At 36.6% G+C, this 27284-nt stretch overlaps 1 protein-coding gene across 1 annotated transcript in view; it reads left to right on the forward strand.

Annotated features, from left to right (window-relative positions):
• Positions 1-27284, forward strand: part of PLA2G4A (phospholipase A2 group IVA) — a 1409517-nt gene that overhangs the window by 1294554 nt on the left and 87679 nt on the right. Inside the window, exon 16 of the mRNA XM_044085320.1 lies at positions 20640-20835. Within this exon, the coding sequence (XP_043941255.1) occupies positions 20640-20835 (196 nt within the window). The remainder of the gene's footprint in view (positions 1-20639; positions 20836-27284) is intronic.

The raw sequence follows: 27284 nt of genomic DNA on the forward strand, positions 1-27284 counted from the left end.
GTGTAGTGATAAACTGCATACAGTACTCCTCAAAATACATATTCTGTGCTGTATTTTTATGGTCCACTCAAGTTTTTAACAACAAAACTCAGCATATTGTAAGTTTTATATTTATTTTATTAATCCTAAATGTATATATTTACATATTCCAATGAGTGTCAGTTTATTCATTTAAATTACTGAAAGATGTTTGCTGTTTGAAGCTTGTTATTCTGTCTTGCCTTTTGTTTTTAATGTCTGAGTTAATGAAAACAAAATTCTATTTGTTTTGTTTTCCAAGCATAAACAAATAAATACACATTGTACCATGCCTTCTACCCATTAGTTGCTGTATTTTGCATTAGGCATCATAGCATTTGGTAGGGTATTAGCTCAAGCTATTTATGCTTTTCCTCGCAATGATAGGAGCCGAGGTTTGCTCCCAAATTTTATCTAAACTTTATGCAGAGCTTGCATATTCGCCATGTGCTCAAAAAGCTTTTATCCTTCTAAGCTTTTGAACTAATTGATCACTTCCTGCTCCTTTACTGCCTCCAAGAAATTTGGGTGAGTCCCAACATTGTCACCTGGTTCCAGCATTTCTTAATAAATAGGAATTTCTGAATCAAATTAGGCCAATCCCTATCTCCGTCAGTACCTTTTAATAGAGGAGTCCCCCAGGGATCCATATTTGCCCCACTTTTGTTTTCAGTCTTTATTAACAAGCTGCCCTCTGATCTCCCTAACCTTCCTATTACTCTTTGTACAGATAACATCGTTATTGTTCAGTCCAGTCCCTCTTATTTAGCTATTCAAACCCAGCTTCAGTCTTACTTTCGCTCCCTTAATTCTTGGCTAAACAACTATACATAACTCCTAAACCCCTCCAAAACAAAGAAGTATGATATTTGAAACCTCGGAAAAGCTGAAAGAGACTCCTAAGAATCTCAGCATCGCAGACCTCAATGATTGCCCAATAGAAGCCACATCCTTTAAATACTTATGCTTATGGCTAGACCAGTCACTTAACTTTCAAAGCCACATTAAAAATACCAGGAAAAAGATCAGTTCTCTTTTATTCTGCTCCAGGAAAAAAGCTCCCTTTCTCTCCAGACCAGTTAGAGCTGCAATAAGCAAAGGAGTTTTCCTTGATGAACTTGAAAATGCCACAGCCTCTAAAAAACCTCATCCACTCTACAGTCAATTGAAAACAAAATATGCTGATTCATTTCCAATTCCTCCCTTCAGGGACATCACTGCATCATCCTCTTCAAGGCAAATGGCTCCCAGTCCAGTACAAAGTTGAGCTACTCCTAGGGGTCACTTTTTTCAAACTACTTAAACCAGGGCCTGTCCTCCTCTTGCAGCCAGATAATAAAAACACCCCCGACAACCTTTGCAACCTCTCCCACGTAATGATTTCACTCCAGACTAAACTGCACTGTACCCAACCATTCCTTCTCTATTGCCTTACCTATTCACCTTAGAGAAGTCTCCTCTTTTCCCCATCTTCAAAGCTCAACTCAAGACACCATCAAAAATCTGACCACAAGTGCTTTTCCACTGGACACATACCCTAACTCCTTTCTTCTCCTGCATCACTTCTACTTTGATCTGCATTCTCAGCTACTGGTTCTCTCTTATATTTACTACTAAAATTAATTCTCATTTGATTTTCTACTCTGCTGATATTATTTACATATTGTATCAATTGTCTATGGGATTATCTACCTTCTCTGATTACACTGTGTTTGCGAATTTATTCAGTTTTCTTTTCTTCTGAAATTTCTCCCGTGCTGTGTATGCAAATAGTCTGTAGTAATCCATATACTACCCTGGTAAATATCTGTAAAAATGATGGGGATGATTGGCTGTTCTAAACTGTTACATGTAGGGGATTCATATCATTTATATGAATTGCAAATGGATTATTGTCATTTGGTCAAATGTATACATTGAAAATGTGAAAGTTTAATTTTCAAATAGTAGAAAATAGTAAATAGTCAAGATTTAAAACATTGCTAGAGGCAGAGGGCCTCTACACCCTATTAGGGCATTATTTACATAGTAACAAACACTCTGGAGGTTATTATTGCACTTAGCGAATGGGCTATCTGTGTTTTTGTTTATATATTTTTTTTGGATGTAAAATAGTTACTACTTATGTTTCAAACCTGCTGTAGTATATGTAATTGTTATTGAAGGAAGTATTTTACATCTGAAATTTAAGCTATATACATATTTAATGTATAGAAACACCTACACACACACATACACCCACACACAGATTCAGAAGTACAGTTTTACATTCTCACAAACATATGCAAAGAAACACATATTCAGAAAATGCAGACATACAGACAGCCTCGAACACAAATGCAAAGAAATACATGCACACACATTTGCAATCGCTTTGTTACTGATTATATTGTCAGCTGTATGATACAGAAAAAATAAATATTCATATAATTCAAGAATTTCTTTAAGTAAATTGTATAAACTACTATTTTTAAACTTGCAGTACATAGGAATTTAGCTCCAGATTCTAGATTAATATCAATCACATCTAAAACTTTAATAGTTAATGTGTATTTCTTCTCAAAATTTTTTTTTTTCAAATACATTTGAATGAATTCCATAGTATTTCTGCATAACTATGTACACTACCTGACACTATAACAGATCTTAATGTATACAGTTATTTTATAAGTATGTCTAATCCATGATCAGAGTGTCTGATCAATTATTGTATAGTGTCAATCAATGATAAGACTTTTCCCCAAGGGTTGTTGATAAATGGCTTTGGATAAATTCTTAGTTCTTTAATTTTAATTTCCAGTAATGCTGTGGTCTTCAGTAAGCTGTAGAAGTCTTCCAAAGTTGGTATTGTGTTTGTATTCCATCTTCTTGTTATACACTTCCTTGAAATTGCAAGTATAGTCCATACTAGATACATGTTTGACCTATTCAAATGAGGACCTTCGTTCACGTTTAATAATACAAGAGCTTTAGTTAAATAAAATGATTCATTAAATAAAGCTTGTAGAAAGTTATTAATACCATTCCGAAATGGCTTAATTTTAACACAATCAAAGAAAATGTGCTTCCAGTCTGCATTGTGTACTTGCTCACATCTCCATCATATTCCTTTTATGGAAGAACTAATTTTACTGATTCTGTCTGGGTTAAAAATGCTCTGTGCAAGCATTTCTAATTAAAAACATTCCAGTATTGTGTAAAGGATGTATATTTTATTGATAATAAGATATTTATTTTAATATCTTCAGTTAACTGTATTGAGTGTCTTTTTGTTATATATATCCAATGTGAGGTTTTGGGTATTGTTTTATAGATTATCAATATTTTGTAAAATTTTGAAATACTGTTTCTCATGTCAAAGTCATTATATATGATTTCATATATGTATTTCATAAATTTAGGTATTTCTTTAAATGAAGAATTGTTAATTCTTCTACTTAAACCTTGTAAATATGACCTAAAACTCTATAAAGTTAACCAGTCCTGTTGTAGAATTTTGTATGTTGTTTTTATTACTTGCATATCTAAAACTTTTAGTTCTTAGATACATTGGCGCCAACAAACAAATCTTTTCTGTTCATAGGAATTAATGTTTGTCTTTCGGCTTTTCCCGGTTAGGGGTCGCCACAGTGGAACTCCGGTCCGCTAATGATTGGCAGTAGATTTTTACGTGCTGGCTTGCCAGGCCTAATGCACAACCTTCAATGAAGGAACGCCCATTCACGCATGTCACCACACAGAAGATGCTCTAACTGAGAATCGAACGGGCAACGTCTAAGTGTGAGGCGACAACGCTACCGCAGCACCACCACTGCAGTTCATAGGAATTAATAATTTCTCTATATATTTTATGTGGGAAGTTGTTTGTGACTGTAAATGGTGTTGATCAAACCAGATTTTTAAATATGTGCATTAATAATTTTCCTAAATGAGTCAATGTAATAATTAATCGTACGAGTTTTAGTGGGTTTAGTTATGTTATATTGCATACTAATACATATGGGCCATGGCTAGTTGTTTTTATCTGTTTGAATTTTTTTTTGTAAATCAAATTCATTTATTGGTATTACAGTTAGGAATTCTTTCCAATTTGCAGAGTAATTTGGACATATCCAGTTTGAGATTGTTTTAAATATTGATGCTTTTATATATGTTTCTATATCAGGAAAGTTTAATCCTCCCTGTTTCCATGCTCTGATATGAAGTATTAAAGCTATTCTGTTTCTTTTGGGAAACCATAAAAATTTTATTAGGCATGAATTTATTTCTTTAAGTATATTCCTTTTTGGTAACAGTTGTATTGTCAAGGCTATATATAGGATCTTGGGCAGTTAAACCATTTTTATTAACTGTAGTCTATTTTCATATCTTAATATTAATTTTGTTCCATTTTTCCACAAAGATTTTAATTGTATTGATGATGATATTGTAGTTTTTTGAGACTAATTCATTATTATCCTTGCATAACTCAATTGCTAGATATTTTAAGGTAGATTCTTATTTCCCTGTGATGTGATCCCCCTTAGTCTGCAGTTCTTTTTTTATTTAAAAATAAAATTTTGATTTTGATTTATTGAAATGGAGTCCTGAAATCATGTGAAATTTGTCAATTAATATATCTAATTATTCTAATGTTTCTTTTGTATTAGATAATCTTAGTAATATGTCATCAGCAAATAGCATTACTTTAGAATTGTATTGTTCATAAACCTCTATTCCTTTGATTTTTATATTGTTATGAATTGAATCTGCCAATATTTCAATAGCCAGAGCAAATAGAATTGGTGACATGGGACATCCTTGTTTAGTGCCTTTGTTATGTGTATAGATTCAGAGATAAAAGAGCCTAACTTGACATACGCTAAATTATTTGTATGTATATATATATATATATATATATATATATATATATATATATATATATATATATTCTTTAGGAGATGAACAAAGGATGCAGAAAATTCAGGTTGCATTAGGATTTTGAATAAATAGTCCCAATTTAGGGAATCAAAGGCTTTCTCTACATATAAGCCAATTATGGGTGTTTCTTTATTTTCTTTATTAAATCTATAAGATAAATTATCCTTTTAATATTGTCATGTGTGTGTCTATGATATACAAATCCAGTTTGATCATTATTTATTGTTTTGGATAGGGGTATTTTCATTCTGTTAGTTAATATTGTCATAAATATTTTATAGTCCAAGTTCAGTAAAACTCTGTGTCCACAAAAAAAAAAAAAAAAAAACACACACGGTACATGATTCCTAATTCATGCAAGATGATGATCCGTTTTTGTGACCATGAATAAAGGGAATGAAAGCGCTAATCACCTTACTCTGCCTGGTGTTCTGGTTTCTTGCATGGATTAGAAATATTTTATAGTCATTATTTAATAATGATATATGTCTATATGAGGTACAGAGGGTTGGGGATTTTTTTTCTTTTAGGATTGATGTGATTAAGGAATATCTCCAAGAGGGTGGTATGAAAACTTGTGACTGAATTTCTAATAGAGTTTTGTGGAAGAGAGGATAGTATCTTTGAAGGAAAAAGTTTATATATTTCCCTAATTATGCCATCTATACCTGGAACTTTATTATTTTTACCCTTGTTTATTGTGTGCTTGCAGATCTAGTTTTAATTTTTTTTTTTTTTTTTTTTTTTTTAGAATAGAACATTTTTCATCTAGATTTAATTGACATGTATATTTTCTTTTTGGAAATGTTCCATATAGTGATTCCTGTAGGCATCAAAAATGTCACCTATGCCCGAGACATTTTTCTCTTCCTTTCATGGAAGATACTTTTAATGTTATTAATTTTTGATTGTATTTTGATTCTTGTGGACAAATTATGTAGATATTTGGGAGAAGTGGCCAAGGTATTAATTTTTAGTTTTTCTAAAGCTAAACTAGTTTTATGTGTTAGAATTTCGTTGTAGTTATTGTTTAATAGTTATACTTTCTTTTTCGTCTCCAAATTATTTAGATTTTTTCGGCTTTTACTGAACAAAGTTTGGATTGTTGATGTAATAATTCAGAATCCCATTCTCTGATTTTTTTTATACCAAGTTACGGTTTAACCATGTATGTAAGCTTTTAATGAATCCCATATCCTTATTTTATTTATCTCTGTGGTGTAATTAATGTCTAAGAAGAACTGTAATTCAGATAATAACCAGGGTTTGAACTCTTTAATTTTAGTTATATATGCTGGAATTCTGGAGTTAAAGATTAATGGTTTGTACCCATTTTGAAGTTTTAGTATCAATGAATTGTGGTCTGAAAAGGGGCAGGGAGTGACTGAGAAATTAATGATTTTATAGTGTAAGTCATGGGCAGCAAATATTTATCTATTCTAATTTGGGTACCAAATCTGTGATCTTGATGGGAAAACAACCACAATTTATCTTCTTTAAATTTGAAAGTATCTACAAGATGAAATGATTCTACCCACGTGTTTAACGCTTTTGATACAGCAGATGTACACAGTGGTCTTTTATTTGTAGTTTCAGAAATATCAAATGTACAGTTAAAATCTCCTCCTAATATTAAGTTGCCTTTATAGTTATTGGTAATGAAATCAAAGTGTTTTTTAACAGTTCCTGTTCCAATGCCTGGGAGCCAGTATAGATTGGCTAGGGTCCATAGTCTGTTATTATATTTAACTATTACTAATGCTATAAGGTCTTCTTTATCTTCATACTTATAAATGATTTCTGGGTTAATCACATTTGTTTTCCATAAAATTATCTTTTTATCTTTGTCTTATAAGTGGATTGCGCCAATATCATATATTCCTTAGGATTCCATTTGTGATTGTCATTTGTTTTGAAATTAGTTTCTTGAAGGAAGACAGTTTGTGCTTTGTTCATTTTTAAATATTTCAGTAGATTTGATCTTTTGCTAGGATTGTTTAAGCAACTGGTTTGTAAAGATAAAGTTAAATCCATCTTAGGTTATTTAAACTATGTATTTTTTGTTTTATTGTGACTATTAAACATTTTCCTCTGATAACTGTAAAGCATATGCTTGAGCTTTTAAAGGAAATTATCAGTTTTATACTTTGAGTGTTTACCAATAAAGTAATGTTTTGGTCAAGCATACTGAAAATGTTTTTGTGAAATAAATTTAAATTAATAAATGTTAACAAAACTAAGATCCACACTAGCCATGGAATGAAAATCATTCCTAATCTGATGGATAAACCTAAGTTCATCAGATTATCATTCATACCTTGACAATCCAGAACATTTGAGCTCCATAAATTGAATTATCGTATGGAGAATATTTGTAATAGGAATAAGCAATATTTATATTATTTTCAACAGATATCGTACTTTTGTAAATTAGACAGAATTCTAATACAATATAAATGTCTACTTATTGTATAAGCAATTAATATTTATATGAAAGATAGATGACAAGCAATTCAGTCATAGTAAAGTAGGATGTAGATAACGTGTATTTCTGATGAGGTCTACGACATTTAGTCATCTTCTATGAAATGAAAGCACCTATGTAAAATGCATGGGCTACTGGACTATAGCTGGACTAGACTCAAGGCCTGCAAAAAGTACAAGCACTGTTGGTTACTGCCTGGTAGTGAGAACAGTAAGCTCTTTTTTTGTCTATGAGTTGCTTAAACTAATAGAGCTACTTTGTGTTTCTCCTGTTCCGTTTAGTTTTTGGTTTATGATGTGACCCTACAAAATGCATTGCAGACATGTTGTAAATGTACCGAGAGCACTGGGAGGTGGGCACAGACAATATAGGAGCAGGTAGTAAAAAATACTAACCACAGAGTTTGGATGCCAGAAAAGTTGATGCACGTTTGTTGAGGAAACATTAAAATCAATACAGATCACAAACCCACGCAGTATTTTCCAAAAATCTCTACATGAGGACATATCTGAGTCACAGAATATGCTGCAAACTCTTTGAAACTATAATGTGGAAATAAAATTCTTATTATTGGTACATTGAATGGAAAAGAGTACTTGGAAAACTTCACTACAGCAGAATTTGGAAGTTTCTTGAGTTGTAATGAAAGTACCAATGACAGCTGAGACAGAGACTGTAGAAAATGAAAGCTGCAAAATAGATGACACTGAAATGCAGTTGTTACATAAGTCATAATGTCAGGATTCAGAATGGCGAAATAGTTCGAAACAACTTCATCTGCTAATCACATTATGCTGTATGTTCAAAGAAGATTTATCCTGTGCATAAAGTTAGCCATCAAGTGAAAAATTATCTGATCATAGACCTGGAAAAGTAGAGTTCCTGCTTTGCTTGATAAGGCAGACACAGTGATAAGTCTTTCTCTTTCTCACTGACTGTCAGGGCTGTTCATATTGTTGTTAACAAACATTCACTATTTGATATTTCATGACATTAATCTGTACCATGACTTTACAAGTTTTTTTTATACTAGTAATAATGTTTGCTATGTTTATAGACTCAAGTTTTAAATGTCTATACTGAATAGTAACAGAGGTGCAACTTCTTCATTCTGATCAACAAGGGGATGTCCATGCCGCCTGCAGACATTGAAAATCTGGACACTTAACATAAAGTTCTCATACCAAATAGCATAACTCCTCCCACTTATGAGTGTCAAACAAAAGTTGTCATCAGAATGATTACATATTGCCAATATTAGACACCAAAATCAAGGAACATAACAATGACCAAAACAGACCACTGTTTACAGAGATAATAGGAGGACCAAAGAGATAAAACATGAGTTTAAAACAGATTAAAAAATTCCATATCAAAGCAATGCAAATTAATTAGCCACTAGCTTCCACCATCTTGCCACATTCCTATTTACAATGAAGCTGAGGAGCCAATACTACATAGTGTGTGTGTGTGTGTGTGGGGGGGGGGTACTAGATCTATATTTCTAGTGAGTGAAATATAATAATGGTGATGCACTGCAGTAATGTATCTTGGCTTTGTTTCACTCAAACATCAGCCATAGTAAAATATTTAAACTTGCTTCATACAAATATATGTTAGTCCTGCAAAGCCAAAATGATTATTATTTAGCACTAGTAAATGACATCAAGGCCAGTCACTGTCATGCACAGTGATTCCCCATACCCAGGAATTTTACCTTATTTAATAATCATGTCCCTAAAACCACATTAATGTATTTTAGCTCACTGTTGTCAGAAGCATACAGCTGCTACTCCCCTACATGCAGAAACACACAGAAACAAACACAAATGTCCCCATCAGTTACTGGAACTTGTATGACTGCGTACCCAAATAAATACATTAATACTGGATGCAGTAATATATTTTGTTTCACTGGTGTTAGAACCATGGTACAGTGCAATCCTTTTCACCCCACTAGACATAGAAGCACACACCATTTACAGCTACTTTATTAACTGAGTACATTTCAGGGGTCTGATTATGATCAAATTAATAAACAGACTGATTAATGATGGCTACAGTTATGCATTTTAAATGACTGTAGTCAGAAGCATTGCCACCTCATTGCAGCTCATATTTACACACACAAACACACACACATTATATCTCTTAACTGTACAGATTTTCATAGAATGACCAGATTTTTGCCTCATATTTTTTATCTGTTCCTCATAAAATATGCGATTTTCTTTCAAATCACTGTAATGATCTGAGGATAGAAGTCACTAAATAATGATATACATTTGTGTTTCAGACTTCATATCATTCAGAAAAATGCACGCTAAGACAAATCCTGTTATTCTAGAAACCTTCTAAGTTTAGAAGAGCAATATTTAAAATGTGTTCCTGTTTATGGGCCTTTGTCCCCCCGTGCTGTGAAGCTTTGTCCAGATTTTTTGCACTGAGAGATATTTCTCACACACACACACACAAACACACACACACACACTCTGCACCAGTTGCAGTAAACTGCATGATTATGTACACATCAGAAATCTGTAAGTTAATGAATAAATACTATGAGCTCCGTGGGATAAAGGTATAAAGCCCTTACTGCACCCTAGATGACCTACGTTTGATTAGAGGCATGGGCTCTGGAGGAGCTATGGAAGGAGGGTGGGAATGAGCAGCTAGTACTGGTTTCCTATCCTTGGTGACCTTCTCAAAGAAGTCAGTCAGGTTTAACAGACATGATCTATCCTTAATGAATCCAAGCTGGGTTGGGTCCAATATTTGGAGATTACCTATGTCCTTGTTGATAAGGCCAATAATGATTCTATTCATGGACTTGCAGATGAGGCTAGCCAAGCTTATAGATCTGTAATTCCCAGTATTGATTGATGGTCCCCCTTTGTGCTGAGGGTGTACTGTTGCTGTCCTCCATTCTGCTGGAACATAATCAGTCCACAGGCTGTGGTTAAACAGGGATCCAAGAGAGTCTGCTAAGTCATGTTTTAAGTTGTTTAAAAGGTAACCTAGGACGTTGTCTGATCCCGTTAATGCTGTGTTTTTGGCCTTAGCATAGAGATGACTTGTGGGGATGGGGGCGAAGTTTGATCCAAATCTGTCAACTAGCAGGTTGGCTATTACCTCCAGTTGAGTATGGGTGGTGCCATCCACAATCAGTTCAATGCATAACTGTGTATTGCTGTTTAGTTTTCAGGTGTGGTTAAAGAATGCCCTGTGATTATCCTTAGCTATGGAGTCTTATTTTTGCTTCGTAATTAGCTTTGGTAAAACTTGAAAAGATCTCTAATTTGTTTGTTTAGACTAGAGAGGGATTTTTTTCTCTGCTGAAACAATTCCCTCTTGTTTTTGGACATTAGATTTTTTTTTCTTTTGTTGTATAGCCTGTTTATACTAGGGGTCCACCAGTGTGGCTTATTATTTCTGGCATTTCCTGGTTTTAATTCTGTGAGGTACAGCTGATTCTGTACAACTGCTTAAGTGGTTTTAAAGGGTGTTGGTGTATACCTCTGCATATGAGTACATGTTTCTGTGTTCAAGGGAGATTTGACATTTCTTATACCATCACTTAGTAGGAGATAATTTGTCTTGAAAAAATTCTTAAGCATTTTGAGATTGTGGTATCTGGCCTTATAATTACTTCAAAGGAGACTGATTTATCACACTGGGGGGGCAGTGTTCCCCACATTTCAGTGAGTACTATTTCCAGGACATTTTATCCCCCATAGGTGTGCTGAGTAGTTGCTTCAGAGCATTTACATTGACAAAGTTCAAGAAGCTGTGAGCCTGCATGTTTGTAGTCATGTATGTCCCCCAGTCAATGGTAAGATAATTAAAATCACCCAAGACTAAGGTGTTGGGCTTCATGATAACTGACTCCAGTAAGTCCAGGAATGGGCTGCATGGTAAGTGACTCCAGTAAGTCCGGGAATGTGGTATGCTTTTCCTGGTTTGTGGTGGGGGAACCTGTAGCCAGCTGTGATGAGGTAGGTGATTTTGCCTATGGTTAATTGGACATGGAGTAGCTGAAAGCATACTGTTTGACCAGTCTCTAGGTGTGCTTATCCTTAATGTCAATGGTTACATCTCCTCCTTTGGTTCTTTCATGCTCAGTTTGTGGTCTGAACATACGGAAGGAATTGTAGCTTTGCACAGCTAGCCAGGGTGCTTTCTGCAGCTTTGAACCATATCTGTGTGACTGCACAGATGTCAGAATCTTTCAAGATGAGAACTGCTTCCAAAGAGTGCAGATTGTTCTTTAGACTATTAGAATTAAGCAGCAGTACCTTGAGTTTATCTAGAGAGGAATTTGTTAATATTGGGAGGTTGGTTATTTTGATACTGCCTAAAAAAGGCACAGTTGGGGTGTCTAATGCCTTTGCTAGTATCTGAAAGCCTAGAGACCATGTCTGGCAAATCAGTGTGGCCTGTCATCCATGTTCCCCTAGGCTGACAGTTACTGGATCCCCTTGGACTGACACAAGAAGTTAAGCCAATTGTTAAAGTCAATCATTTTTATTGTATTGTGGCATCATTCTCAGAGATGGTATAATGCTGCTTATTTCTAGGCTCATAGCCTGAGACACACAATCTGTGATCTTAGTCATGCATCTCCTCATATAGTCCACAGAGGTATGTCTCAAGTCATTCACACCCATATGGACTTTGATAGAGTGGTACTGGTACTTGTTGAGTGGTATGAGTGCTTGGGAGACTTGATAGAGCCTGGAAACTGGCAGGCAGCTAACCATAACCCTCTCCTTATCCAGCCTGGTGAGGGGAACATCCGTGTGTCTCACTATGGAGTTAACTGTGTTCAGTGCATTGGATTTTGTTGTGGAATGCTTTATATGGGCTTATTGTAGAAGACATTGGTATGTGTGTTGTGTTGTAGTTGTTTTTTGCCATGTGTATATATGTGGTTTATGAGGGACAGAGTATGAGAGGCCTCTGGGCTTTAAGTTACTAATGAGTACCTCTGCATATTTGTATTTGTGTCATATCCTTATTCAGTGTGGGAAGTGACGTGTGTGCTGACAACCTGTTTGTCATTCATTTTATCTATATGATCTATATGTGAGAGTCTTACCTACAATTTCAAAGTGTAACTACATCTCTCACATAAAGTATTAGTTTTTTTTTCAGGAGTAAATGGTTGTTAGTATACAGGAAACAATTGCTACATTGCCTCAGGATGCCTATGTCCATCAGGCTTGCCAGAGAGATGATGGGAAACTGCCCATCCATGATAGCAGGTTCTTACTGTATATTTTATTAGAGAACAAAATGGGTTAATATGACTGGGCTGTGCTGGTAGCCCAGAGACTAGACGAAGGACCTATACCTTGTGTAGCAAAGGTTGACCATTAAAGCAGAGCTGGTCAATGCACAACTGAATTGTTCCTAGAACAGCAGAAAAGCTTGGAAAGGTATTACTGACAGTTTAGGAAGAAACTAATATTCAAGGCTTTTACATTTGTACAGGGCACTGCCAAACACCGCTGCATGGAGAGCAGCACCAAGCAAATGCATGGCTTATGTATAACCAAGAATAAATATGTATAAAGCAATCTGCTAAATGAGAAAGCACACAATAAGCCTTCCTCTAGCAATCCCCCAACTCAGATAGGTCAAGGCTTGCACCCTTCTGCCACAAGAGTGCAGAAAAAAAATCCCCATTACTGTAAGATGGCTGCTATTGTGCCCAAGTGCAAGAAACCAGACGATCTACATTCAGCAGACCTGAATCTAGCAGATAAAATGTAGCCAGGATCTTAAAGTAATAGTACAGTTCTTAGGTAAGGAAGTGCAGAAATACAGTGAAAAAATCAGCAATAACACAGCAGTGGAATAAAACATAATCTGCAAAGTGCAAATAAAACTTAAATAATACTTATTTTCATTTTTTTTTTGCCATGGGTGGCTTTGGAAATTAGCAGAATCATTCAGTCCTGCTGGCACAGTCCCCAAATGAAGAGCAGCTCTGATTAAATAAGTAAGTGCCTGCGCAAATGTGAGGGTTGTATATAAGCCAAAATAAACAAGTATAAAGCAGTCCTACTAAGCAGGAAGGCATCCAATGAGTCTTCCTCCAGCAATCCCCACCTCAGATAGGTCTAGATTCATGCCCATCTGCCACAAGACTGCAAAAAAAGCCCTCTTGGTATAAGATGGCTGGTATAGTGCTCAAGTGTAAAAAAGAACAGAATCTAGATTCAGCAGACCTGAATCTAGCAGATACGGTGTAGCTATGACTTTAAAGTAACAGTACAGTTCTTAGGTAAGGAAGTACAGAAATAAAGTGAAAAATCAGCAATAGCACAGCAGTCAGCAGAGTGCAAATAAAGCATAAATAGTATTTATTTTTTTGCCGTGGATGGCTTTGAAAATCAGCAGAATCACTCTACTGCACAGTTGGCGAGCAAAGAGCAGCTCTGATTAAATGAGCAGGAGTCTGTGCAAACACAAGGTTTCTGTATCAACAAGTATAAAGCCACCTACCAGTTAGGAAACAGTAGACATTCCAGGGATGGAGAGACCCTCCGCCTCTGGCATCAGGCCTTATAACACTCCTGGGTGACCCATTATTTCTCTAACAGCACCTGCCCTGGTGGGTACTTATGCTTGCTGATCACCTTACCTGTTGAATTACAATGAAATGAAGAATAACCCTTTCATGACCTGAGCAAGAGACAGAGCTGGTGGCAACATTTTCACCTTTCCGTACTTTGGCATTCTTTGCCAGTTGCACTTAACTCACCATTAGTACAGTAGTGTACCCTATCCCAATATCTGTAGTTTGGTCAGTAGATGTATATAAAAAAAAAGATATGGACTCTGTGGTTTTTGATATAAATATTAAGTGTATCCTGACATAGCTTGAAGGTGCTGATCCTAAACCCAGTCCATTTGAGATCACCTTTTCAGTATTCCCTTGTCTTCTCTTTCATTTGTCTTGTATAAGGCTAAAAGAAAAAACTTGTCGGTTGTCCAAATTTAGGTACACAGACTTTAAATTAATATTTCTGCTACGTGCATCTTCTTCTAGAAGTCAAATACCGACTGCTGACCATTAAAAGTGCACTTCTGTGAGATAGTTCCTAATTTTGAACTGGTCCAAACCTACACTCCAAATGATGGTTTGCATAGCAAAGAAAACAATAACAAAACATTAGAAGACCAGCTTGGTTCTGTCTGTATCAGAGTTTAAGCAGCTGCTGGCCTCCTTGCTTAATTCAGAGCTGCATATAGGAGAATAGATAAAGTAGTAGTTTTTGCTCTCATTGTAGCCCATCTGGCGAGACTTAGCTGTACTTTAATGAATAGTTTTTGTAATAGTGACTCATGGCTGTTGTAATATGCCCTAAATATTGTTGTTCCACTACTGTGTCTGCTGAGCTAATATTGTAATTTCCCTTTCCTTTTTAGTTAGGCTGTAATGGATGTAAATTGTTTAGTTATATCTGTGAACATTAACTGCAGAATTTTTTTCATTGTCAGATATTCAGGTGATAAACATCATCATTTTGGACAGTGTATGGTTGCATAAATACACAGATTCCGAGCTAATAGTTCCTGTTAAAATTGTGTTGCTGATGGTTATTAAATAAAGTTATGAAAAAAAAGAAAAAAAAAAGAACCTGTGATCAGACGGCCTTGAGACTGACACTTGTTGACCCTCGTTATGATTTTGATTAGCAATTCATGCTGTGGGGAGAAGCTACCCAAGGGCGATGGGGTTACTGGAGTCCTGAAGCAAGAGTTCCAGCAGAGAGTAAGGCTGGGGATTCCAACTTTTGTAACCAGAGGACCCTGGAGAGTGTGTGCTCACCAAAGACTGTGCACTCTAGCTATACACTATGCATTCCATCCAATAAAGAGAGGGAGAGGATTTGTAGGAGCATGGAGGAACATTTTCTAACTCCTGAGTCATTAAAGTTATGACTTCCTGCACCGTTCTTTTTCAAGTGCACTAGGGTATCCTAGATCTTGAAAAATTAATTGGCTATTAGGGAAGAGGTGTAATGGTCACAGGGGAATTAAGAGCAAAAAATTATTGTTCATCTGCATGCAGCACTGTACATTATGAATCAGTTATTGCAAAACTTGATTATTTTTAAACCTCTGGTGGATCACATAAGTTTATAAAAGTTTTATGCTTCTATGCTACTCCTGTAAAATAAAGAGAAGGGTTAGCATGAGACATTTCACTTAGAGACTGCAACTTATCTGTGCTGAGCTGGGTACTTATAGTACTTCGTGAGAACAGCCCATGGCCTAACACGTCAAACTCCTGCAGTGTATTGTAGTCCTATTGTGCCATTCCTTTTAGTAAACTGACCTTTAAGTCAGAATTGCTGGAAGTCTTTATGGTTGAAAAATATGCCCCGTCTTATAGGAAACTGTTGATGTTTCTGCTAATTTATGACATAATGTAAAGGTCTTAACTTTATGTATGACAGAATTTTTATTAAGTCCGTTAATTTTTATTGTGCAGTGGACGTGCCAATAAAATTCTACAAAGTATACTTACTAAAAATGGTAAAAATCAGTTTCATTGACTTTTGCATTTTTGACTAGATGGAGACTTTTACATTGCTTGCATTAGCACTCTTTTTTTCAGAAGCTAGCTCCATATTTGACATTTGCTTGTTTTATGTTTCATTACACACATTCATTAGGGAGGTGAATTATCATGGTGGTTAGTACTGTTACCTCACAGCAAGAGTTTTTTCATTTCACAGGATCCGATTCCTTCTGAGTGGAATCTGCATATCCTCCCTTTGTGCTGCTGGGTTTTCTGTAGGAGCTCTAATTTCCTTATACATTCCAAAAACATTCATTAAGTCCATTGGGGACATCTAAATTGCCCATATGTGTGTGTGAATGCAAATGTGATATGGAGGAAAGGCCTGGGAATCTCCTTACATTTACCCCCTTGCTTAGTAAATTCCATGCATGACAGTAGATATTCACAGGCTCGCTGTAGGAGTCAGCTTGTGTCATAAGCTTGGATGGACAGGCACACATACACAAAAGTGAAATAAAAGATACAATTGGTTTGACATAGAAATGGGATTTAAAATCATCATGATAATTTGTAAAATTTGGTTCATTAAAGTGGAATTTTAGAGGTGAATCATAGTAAAGTGTTGGAGTAATGAGCACTGCAAAAGATTATGGATAATATTAATTAATCAAATTCATTTTTATAACTGAACTGTAGTCTGTGAGATCACTCGCACTGTTTAATCATGTCATCTATTTTCAATTATCCATGAGGCATAGAATGCTTATTTTCAGTGCCTTATTTTAAGAGACCATGAGAGCATAGGTGCCGGAACCATAGAGCGATGGGGGAGGCCTCCCCACTTTTGCAGTAGATCCAGCAACTGTTTCAACTTACATGGCTGGTCCAATTTTTTTCTCTTTGTTTTTAGGTTTTCACGGCTGGAGCTGACATCATCACGTACGCAATAACGTCAGCTCCCTCAAGGATTCCAGCCTGCACGATTACATCAGCTCCCTCTTTCTCTCTGTTGGTGGGGAATGAAGTAAGAGGTGTGTGTGTGTGTGTGTGTGTGTGTGTGTGTGTGTGTGCCCCTTCAATACACCTGGTGGCTAGAGGCGCTGAGGCTCAAACCCTGTACCTTCGGTATAGGCTAAAAAGAGCCTAAACTCCCTAGCCACCACCACTTGTCAGCTTTGCCTAGGTTTCTTTGTGCTAAGAGTTGAGAGCTATAGTGCAAAGTAAATTTGTATTTCCCCAGATTTTTTTGTGCTAAGAGTTGAGAGCTATAGTGAGAACTGAATTTGTATTCCCCTAGTTTTCCTGTGCTAAGAGTTAAGAGCTATAGTGAGAACTAAATTTGTGTTAACCCAGGTTTTTTGTGCTAAGAGTTGAGAGCTGTGGTGAGAAATGAGAAATGAATTAACTAAATGATGGCCAGTTTCAGTCTTCCTATTTTTCAGGAAGCTGTTGATTTAGCATAGTGGTATGCTACTCTGACTGTAGTACATAGAGTCCTGGGTTCAAGACTTACTAGTGAAATGCATGGTGGAAACACAACATTTTATTTAAGCAACTTTACAAAATTATACAAGCAATGTTTAAAATGTGTCCCTGGTTTTTGACCCCCCCCCCAAAAAAAAGTGAAATCGAAAATAAGTGCGAGAAGCTGTGCAAGATGCCTATGGCTTACACTGCTGATATTCTATTTATAGTGTGGGTGTGGAAATAGACTTTTATGATGGAAATGTTCTGAATTGGGCAGTTTTGTCATTATTGGTTCATACATTTTGTTTCATTGCTTACTAGAAGACTGTTTTAAACTACAAATTTAAAACACATTCGAGCATGTGGTGCTGTATTATACAAGGAATATAATTTAATACAATCAGGTTAATACAATCAGGAAGGTGAATCAGAGAATGTATGCTTGCTCACAGATGCAGGAGATCAAAATAGGGGAAGAGACCAGTCACCAATGGTGTCCCCCAGGGTTCAGTGGTGAGACTTTTTCTGTTTGACATATACATCTCAAAAGGAAAAGGAAATACCAAAGGGATTTGGCCAACTAAGTTTGAGATGACTGCAAGCTAGGTGCAGTTATTGAATCCCCAAATGACTTAACCATCATGCAGGAAGGTTTGTCCCAAACAATAACTGGTGCCAGAATCATGAATTGAAGCTAAACTCCAAGAAATACATTATCGTATCCATTGGGAAGTCATCTACTCCAGGAAGCTGCCAAATTGACAATGCCCCCTGATAACTGACCCAGTTGTTTGGCATTTGGGAACTTGTGTGTACAGTGACCTAACTTTTGATCAATATGTGCCCAAAGTCATAAGAAAGCCTTTCTATATTGCACACCTTATAAACAAATTGATTGTGACTAGATCTAGAGATGTTATTGTACCCCTTTACAAAGCCCTCATTAGATCAATAATTTTTTATAATCCCCACTTTGGCATGTATCTGTCCAGACCCATGCAACAATTGGCATATCCACAGAGATACCTTACTAAAAGGTTACAAGTCCTAAACAATAGGTCTTGCATGGACCACCTCAATGATTTATCACTATACTCAGTATCCTACAGAGTGCTTAGAATTGACATGTCTGGCATGCAAGGCATCCTCTGACCTAATGCAGATGGACCTACTGAACATCAGCAAGTCAAATGGCATCAGAAATAATCAGTCCAGGTATCTAAACTGAATGTTGTGGAGAGATGGATATATATATATATATATTTATATATATATATATATATATATATATATCACAGAGTCAGAGGCCACCACTGTTCCAGAACAGACTATCCATTCAAGTAAAACAAAGTTCATCCCTATCCATATTCAAATGCAACATGGATCTAAGGACGGGCAATAGAAAATGTACTGCAGGATTGCCCCTCATGCCACTAATGGATAGCGGCAGCTCCTAAATGCATCCCTTACATGGGTCCCCTCAAATTATCTATAGTATGATCACATTTATTCTCACTAGGGCTAATATACAATTAACAGCCATGGGATAGGTAAGACCAATCAGGAAATGTTAATTCAAGCACCCAAAGGGAAACTGGCTAAGCTTAAAATGTTCTCCAAGTGAACCTATATCGTGGTAGTAAGCAGTTTTAAAAAATTGCCCTTTTAGATCATTAAGTGCCCCACTCACCCCCCCCCCCTCCAGTCTTCAACAGCTTCCGGAGCCTCTGCATGAGAGTAATGGATAGAAATCTAGGCATCAGTGATAGCACTGTGAAAAATTAATAAATATTCTTTTGAAACAGCACTATGAAAAGTTAGGCACAGCCTCTTTTTAGTTTAGTTAAAAATGAATTATGCTAGCTATGTTTTTATTCATAAACCTTTCATTGTGCATTATTCCAGCATTTTAATGAATAATGAAACCCAAGGGGCTTGAAAAAATTCAAGGATTTCAAGTCTTTGTCCTGTTTGTTGCTCCTTATTTTTGCATTGGGTTCTGATTATTTGTTGGCCAGGATACAATATTACTTTAGATTCCTATATTAGTAACTGATTCAACAGTTCATGCTTAGTAGAAACCACTTTACCTCAGAAATATTCATCAATGTTCACCCCCTTCCAAGACATCTGGTGGGTCAGTCTTGATATAAAGTGTGAACACACATTTTCTCTACTTTTTGTGATTTATTTATTTATTTAGCTGTGTTAACACAGGTAGATCATTAATCAGAAATTATGAATTTTAACTTCAGCCTGGGAAAGCATTAAAGTTTGAAAATTACAGAGATACATTGCAAGTGGTAAAGTATATATAATTATACCATTGTGGAATGTACAGGAATTATATGTATTTATAAAGTTAATGATATATGTGTGCAGAGTCATAGAGCCAGATGAGCAGGTTTGTAAAACTTGCGTTTTATTGTCACATACATTTATATACAAATGAATATGTCTTTTAAAAGAGGGTTATATAAATGACTGAGATTGCTTTACAGTACAGACCTAGAGTTTGCAGTACCTAAACATTGCATTTGTATGAAGAGTGTTAAGTGTGGGGGAGGGGGTTAAGGCAGATGGACTAGGGAATGTGTCAGTAAGTGGGAGCTTGTTGCTTCATTAGGTTATGGGATTTTAGATGCAATATCGACCTTTTACCATTTCTAGGAGTTGCATTTTTAGCTGACAATGGGGATTTAGGTAAGAGGATGTGTTTTAAAGTCAGGTTAGTATGGATTTCCAAACTTCTCTTTTTTACCTGGCATTAGCAGTGCCAATTGTGCAGCAGTTAGTTCACTCACTTTTAGTGCAGAAGGCAGTGGGTTCTATTCCTACACCAGGGAGATGGATTCCTGCCACTGCAGTGCAGCATATAAAGGGTGCTGCACTCCTGAGTTTGTCATCCTTCTGATAAAGCAAGACCCCATATGCCTGAGTTGGTTGTAGCTTAGGTGAAGGTAAAAGATTCCATAGCACTTATCAAAAAGAGTAAGGGGAGTTAGCTAATGCACTGGTCAAGTTTCCCCTAGTAGTATAAAAACTATCCTTGGTCTGTAATGAAAAGAGCCTACTAGCCTAGTGGGACCTGGTTAATAAAGGATAAAGAAACCTGAAACAGAGAATCAGTGATTTGCACAAATTTAAGTATATTGATGATTTTTCAGTTAATGGTTTTCTTTTGTGTTTTCTTTTACTCTTGAATTGCAGGAACTTCTGCTTGCTGAGAAGTGGGCAAAAATGAATAAGCTTCCATTTCCAAAAATTGACCCAAGAGTCTTTGACCGAGAAGGCCTGAAAGAGTGCTATGTTTTTAAACCAAAAAATCCATCCATAGAAAAGGACTGCCCAATCATCATTCATTTTGTATTAGCCAACATCAACTTTAGAAATTTTAAAGCTCCTGGTAGGTTTTACGATTTGTCATCTGTTATGTATATTGAGAGTGCTGCATGATCTTTCCCCTGGTTTTATTCTGCCGAGGTAAAAGCAACATTGCAGAAAGTAACTTTGTTAAGAAGTAATTTATGACATGTATTTAAATGTGTTTTTTGAAATATGAAATTATCTCTAAAGCTTTTTACAACTTTTGTGAAATGACAAGATTTGCAATAACATAACACATGATCCATTTCGTTTCAGTTGCTTATGGACTGTGGAATTTTATTTAAGATTTTCATGGACTGTGGAATTTTATTTAAGATTTTCAAACTGCAACTTTGGTTTAAAAAAAGGTCTGGATTGGAAAGTAAAGAATAATTTGTGAGTCTTTAATAATTTGCTGTTCCATTTGCTTTGTTTTCTTTACCTTGTTAGGTTATTCTTTCTGCTAATCACATTATTATTGTAGTACTGTGCATGCTGACATCAGTTATTTGTTGTACGTTTTTTAACTGTTTATTTTATTAAATTATTTTGGTACTGTTATTCTTTCAGCTCCACTGCAGATCTGTAGTATTTGTTCTTTTATGTATCTTGTATCTTTTAGTTTTTCCTGGTTGGGGGGTCGCCACAGTGGAACTCCGGTCCACTAATGATTGGCAGTTGATTTTTACACACCGGCTTGCCAGGCCCGATGCACAACTTTCAACAAAGGTGCGCCCATTCACGCATGTCTCCACACAGAAGACACTCTAGCTGAGAATCGAACCGGACAGCGTCTTACTGTGAGGCGACAACGCTACCGCAGCACCACTACCGCTGGTAGTATTTGTTCTTTTATGTGTTGTTTCTTAATTTTACCATACCACAGTAGCAGTTTCTTAAGGCATTTCGGCTCAGACAGTTAAATGCAGTTGATGCTTACAAAGTTGTACCAAACTCTACCAAATTTTTATTTTTTTATTATATTACTTTGTACTTTTTGTTAGCTGTGTGATTGACCCAATGACATTTGGGACTTAACATTTTACTATTGGGCTTGCATTAGTTTATTTTATATAACCCTGTTTAGCTATACTATTTATTATTTTAATTGTACTGTGTTTGATGACTTCAGTTATTTGGTATTGTACATCTTATGATATTTTATTAGATTAATCTATTTTAGTTTTGTTATTCAGTGGACTTCTACTCAAATTATATTTACCTTACATAATACTGTAAAAATGCAATATTTTGTATTTTACTTATTGCTTTTTAACTTTACTGTACCACAGTAGTAAATTGGGTCTATATCACATTATCAATATATAGGTTCATCGAACATGTCTTTGCTGACCAGTAAACAGTGAAAACACACATCTACGAATGGCTACTTCAGCAAATTTTTTCCCCAGGGGAAAGTTTATAAGATCAGTATTTGAAATTTGTCTCCCCCCCCATTTTTGGGGCTGTGTTCTCCCATTATTGGCTTTGTTTAGGTTTTTTGTGCTAAGTGGTTCAGAGCTATGGTGAGAACTGAATTCAGTGTGTATGTTTGGGGACTGTATTCTGCCATTATTGGCTTTGTCCAGGTGTTTTGTGCTAAGAGGTTGAGAGCTATGGTGAGAACTGAATTTACTAAATGATAGCCATTTAAGTTTCAGTCTTCCAATCTTTCAGGAAACTGCTGATTTAGCATAGTGGTGAGTTGCTCTGACTGTAGTGCACAGGCTTCTGGGTTCAAGTCTTGGCAGTGAAATGCATGGTGGTAACACAACATTTTATTCTAGCAACTTTCCAAGATTGTACAAGCAGTGTTTAAAATGTGTCCCTGGTTTTGGGGCTTTTGTCCCCCCCAATACATTTTGGCATTTTCCAGATTTCTTGTGCTGCAAAGATGAGAAATACAGTTAAGTGTCGAGTGGATTTTACAAGGAGCTGAGAGCTTCAGTGGAAGAAAAGTTTAGTGCTGCTTATGCTGAGTCTGCTTGCATTGTTAATAGCATAACAGGTTAAATACTTGCTTTTGATGCAGGTCTGTGGATTCTACTCCCACATTATGTAGATGCATTGCTGATACTGTACTATGTTGTACTTTTAAAGGGCGGTGGATGCTGCAGTCCGGAGAATGTCCTCTTTGGCAGCAGCAATAACTAGTAACTATGAGCCTGTTTTCAGTTTGCCATCCATTTCTTACTGCAATATTACGTGATTATCATTTTTATAATGTAACATAGCATAGGCAATTTATTCTTTAATGGCAACTTTATTTGTAGATGAAACAATGAAATATAACGTTGTTTGCTAGCAGCAACCTCTTCATTAGTTACAGATCTCTTGAATGTGGAATTATTTAGATGACTCTTACTTCTGCAGTGATTGTGCATATTTACTGATACTGGTTTATTGTAGAAGTTTTAGTAGACATTTTATGATGGAAATGTTCTGAATTGGGCAGTTTTGTAATTTTTGGTGCATGCATTTTGTTTCATTGTTTACTGGAAAAATGTTCAAAACAATACATTTAAAATACCCTCTAACTGTACTGTACTATACAATTAATATAATTTAATACAATCAGGATGGTGTATCAAAGTACACATAAATGTTTTGTTTGCAAGGAGCCTATAATTTGAAAACAGCCCAAAGGTAATCTTTATCTCCCACTGGCCAGATGCATTTTCTTTGAATGTGGGTTTCAATGCTGTTTCAATGGCAAAGAAGTTTTAATGCTAAGTCTATTTTCATTGTGAGACTGCATTGCTTTGTTTAGCAGATGTCTGTTAGTGTTTGTGCTGTAAAATGTAAAATAAAGCTTTTAAATGAAATCCACATAATTGGGGAAGTAAAGCAGTATGCACATTAACTGTTTATGGTAAATTGGGTGAAATAGCCAAGTAATGGGACATTCGAATGGCTGCAGGGGGGGCTGTATATGGGAAAGCCCCATTCAACCATGATTTTGTGAGGGGGGAAGGGCAGCAAACTCAAAGACAGCCCTGGGCAGCACAAACTGTAGCTATGCCACTGATCAGTAGGCCATGAATAATGACTTTCGGAGGTCCTAGCAAAGTATAATATTTGTTTGCTAAGATTAGAATATTGCCTAACATTAAATGTCCTACTTTTACCATAAAACACACATACTGCAAGTCACCAAAAACAAAATCCTAAGGTTCATCATCTTCTTCTTTCCTAGTGAACATACATCATTGCTACAAATTTAAAAGAAAATGGTTACCATTTGCTACAGGGTCTGGGTATCTGGGGCCATATTTTGGTTATCTGTTCTTCAGTTTGCATTTGAAAGTTGATATCCCACAATTCCATTGGAGCAGGCGGGGTTACATAATTATTTTTGCAAATGTTATGTTAATCAGAGTAAAGGTTTGTACCTATTTTTCATGGGCCTTTTCCAGATTTTTGAAGTTTTCATGTCGAGAGGTATGCCAGGACAAGCTCAATAATTCCCTCATCCCAATACTCTGATACTTTGGCAGGGAAACAGTCATACAACATATTCATTATCTGCTGCCAAAGTACCATAGCTTCCCTTTTCAGGGCAAAGGTTGGGTCAGTCCCCTCCATGGGGGTGAGAGCTACATGGTCCATTCATTTCATGGGTCTAGCTTGCCAGCTCTTTCCTTCCTAAGGGATGAGGGTCATGTAGTAGAGTGGACCAGTCAGAAGAACAAGTAGACAAGACCTATTCCTCTCCTCATTGGCATTACAGTCCTCACAATGCTGCCTTATATGGGAGCCACACTTACATTGCAACACCGTACAGCACATGACTGGCTAAGCATCTTCTCTGCACCAAACCAATTCTGTATGTCGTTCTTTAGAGTTGAGATCTTTTTGAAATTCTGAATTCAGACTAGTGGGCAACCTTGTGGACCCCACTGAAGGGAAGCTGAAACAAACAATGAGGTGTTGCTGTACTGCTAAAGAAGCTAGTAGCTGTGGATGTTTCTAGATGGATTTTGTACATTTAAGCCCAGGTAAGGTTTGTATTTCCTTTCCTTTCATGGTTCTGACAGACGTTAGTGGCATGCTGTGGGTTTTATGATGTTAGACTTGCACTGCATTGGTAACTTTCAGGTTATCATCTATATGTGTAGTTTCATGTAGCGCAGCTCTAGCAGTACACAGTTTTTACTTGCAGCACACACATTCCTTCTTCTATAGAAGCTGACAGTGATGAGAGCCTTAGGCTTAAGGTTGCCTGTGCACCTGACTGCTTAGCAGTTAAAAAAAAAAAAAAAAAAAAAAAAAAAAAGGGACGAAGAGGGACTTAAAAGCAGAGCCAGAATCGATTTGTGAAGTATGATTTCATGTGTAGGGAGTGGCCTTTGAAGAGTTTAAAGCAGGGAATAGAATGTTCAGTGCTGGTGGCAGTTGATAGACATTTATTTATCTATATTCCACTCAGATTGTGCAGGGTGGGAGAAAACTGCTTTTGATTAAAACGTATACTTTGTCATAGCCAGAACTGGGATTTTAGATTCTAAACAGATTCAAAGATGTGTTGTGTATATTTTCAAATTATTTTTGTTCTATAAAAGTCGTCAGATTTGCAGCTTTAAAAGCTGCCACCAAGAGCTTTGCTCCAGTGCCTATTTCTGTTGGCAAAAGTCTAGATTCTTCAGGAGCCTGTGAAGCCCCCCCCACCAAAAGTAAAATTTTCCCCATGATGTGGTTTTATATTGCACCTAAGGATCTGTTGACTAGTGTGGACGTGGTTAGTCAATTATTAAATTTGAATAAATGAGATCTGTATGATTGTGAGCCTGCGCGATTGCTTTTGTAACTTCTTTATGGAGGTTAGGGGAGTACTCTCACATTCACTCTCATCAGAAGAATTAAGGGAGAAGTTATAGCAGCAAGTTTGTATGGAGCAGGAGTTGCAGGCCGGGGTGGCAGCAGGTAGCATTGCGTAGTGTAGCGCAAGTTAACTTCTAAGTTCTGCAGTATACAGAGTACAGGCTGAGGGGGGGGGCAGATGAGTCAGCCATCAGACACCTGCCCACCGGTGTATGTATAATGAGGAAATTCTTTCTTTGGACTCTGGCTTGACCTCAAGGTAAAAAAAGAAGACTAGCCAGGGAGCTTGGCGGGGGCTGACAAGAATCCTTAGGGGAACAAGAATCCATATGGGAACAAGAATGCTGTTTTCAGTTGCTTTAATCTTGAACATACATCTAAATTGTACAGATTTTCACAGAATGGCCGAATTTTTACCTCATATTTTTAGTCCATTTTTCATACAACTGTAGTTTTCTGACAAATCGTTGGCAAGTCATTACAGATTAAATTTAGAAAATGATGACAGACATTTGAGTTTCAGACTTCATACTCTTCAGAAAATTCATGTTAACACAACCTGCTATTTTATCAACTTTTTGAGCAATATTTAAAATTGTCCCTATTTTTGGGCTTTTGCCCCTCCCCCATTATTTATCACTTTGTCCAGATTTCTTGCTGTAAAAGGTTGAGAGGTATTGTATTATCCTGGTCCACATATTGACTAGCAACCTGTGCAGGCATTCAAGTATGCAGCCCACAGTGTAACTACTGACCACTGTATGAGGAGAAAAAGAAAATACATGTTTATGGATTTTTTTTGAGTGTATGAATGGAGTTGTATGACAGAAAATGGTGACTAGATTTTTTTAAATGAAATAATTGTGTGGTAATGGTAGCCGTGGTGGTACGGCGGTAGTGTTGTTACCTCACAGCAAGAGGTTCTTCCGTTCGATTCTCAGCATGGCTTGGGAGTGCCTTCTGTGTGGAGTCTGCATGTCCTCTCCGTGGTTGGGTAGCATTCGAAAGACATGCGTGCGTAAATGGGCATGCCTTCTTTGAAGGTTGGGGGTCAAGCTGGCACCTTGGCGTTTCATAAAAGTCTACTGCCAATCATTAGCAGACTGGAGTTCCACTGTGGCGACCCCTTACCCTTACCCCTTAAAGTCGAAAAGACAAATAATTGTGTGGTAATGGTGTATGTGGTTTGTTTCAGTGGTTCTCTTTCTATTTGTTTCAGTTACCCCAAAGGAGATGCATACTAACTACTGAAGTCAAATTCAAAATAATGAAAGCTACAAAACTGAAATAAACACAAACAGACAAAAATAAATGTTTTCTGGGTAGGAGCAAGATGCTTTGCACCCCTCCCCCAAACCATCCATCTGTTTTCCAGTAATCCACTTCATCACCTAGTGCTTTTGGGATACCAAAGCTTATCCCAACAGCCAGTAAGTGCAAGACATGGAAACCCATTCTGGACAGGGTGCCACTCTACTGTAGAATGCACACATATACACACACACACTACACACCACCTACAAGCAATATGGACCATGCCATTTCTACAAATATATGGCTTTCAAAGGTGGGATAAAAGTTAAGCACCCAGCGAAAACCCATATGGACACAGAGAGAACATCTGGACTGCACCATAAAGGCACCCCAGCTGAAAACTGAACCAAGAGA

The sequence above is a fragment of the Protopterus annectens genome, chromosome 10.part0 (genome assembly GCF_019279795.1).
Source record: "Protopterus annectens isolate FY-2018-M chromosome 10.part0, PAN1.0, whole genome shotgun sequence".
NCBI lineage: Eukaryota > Metazoa > Chordata > Ceratodontiformes > Protopteridae > Protopterus > Protopterus annectens.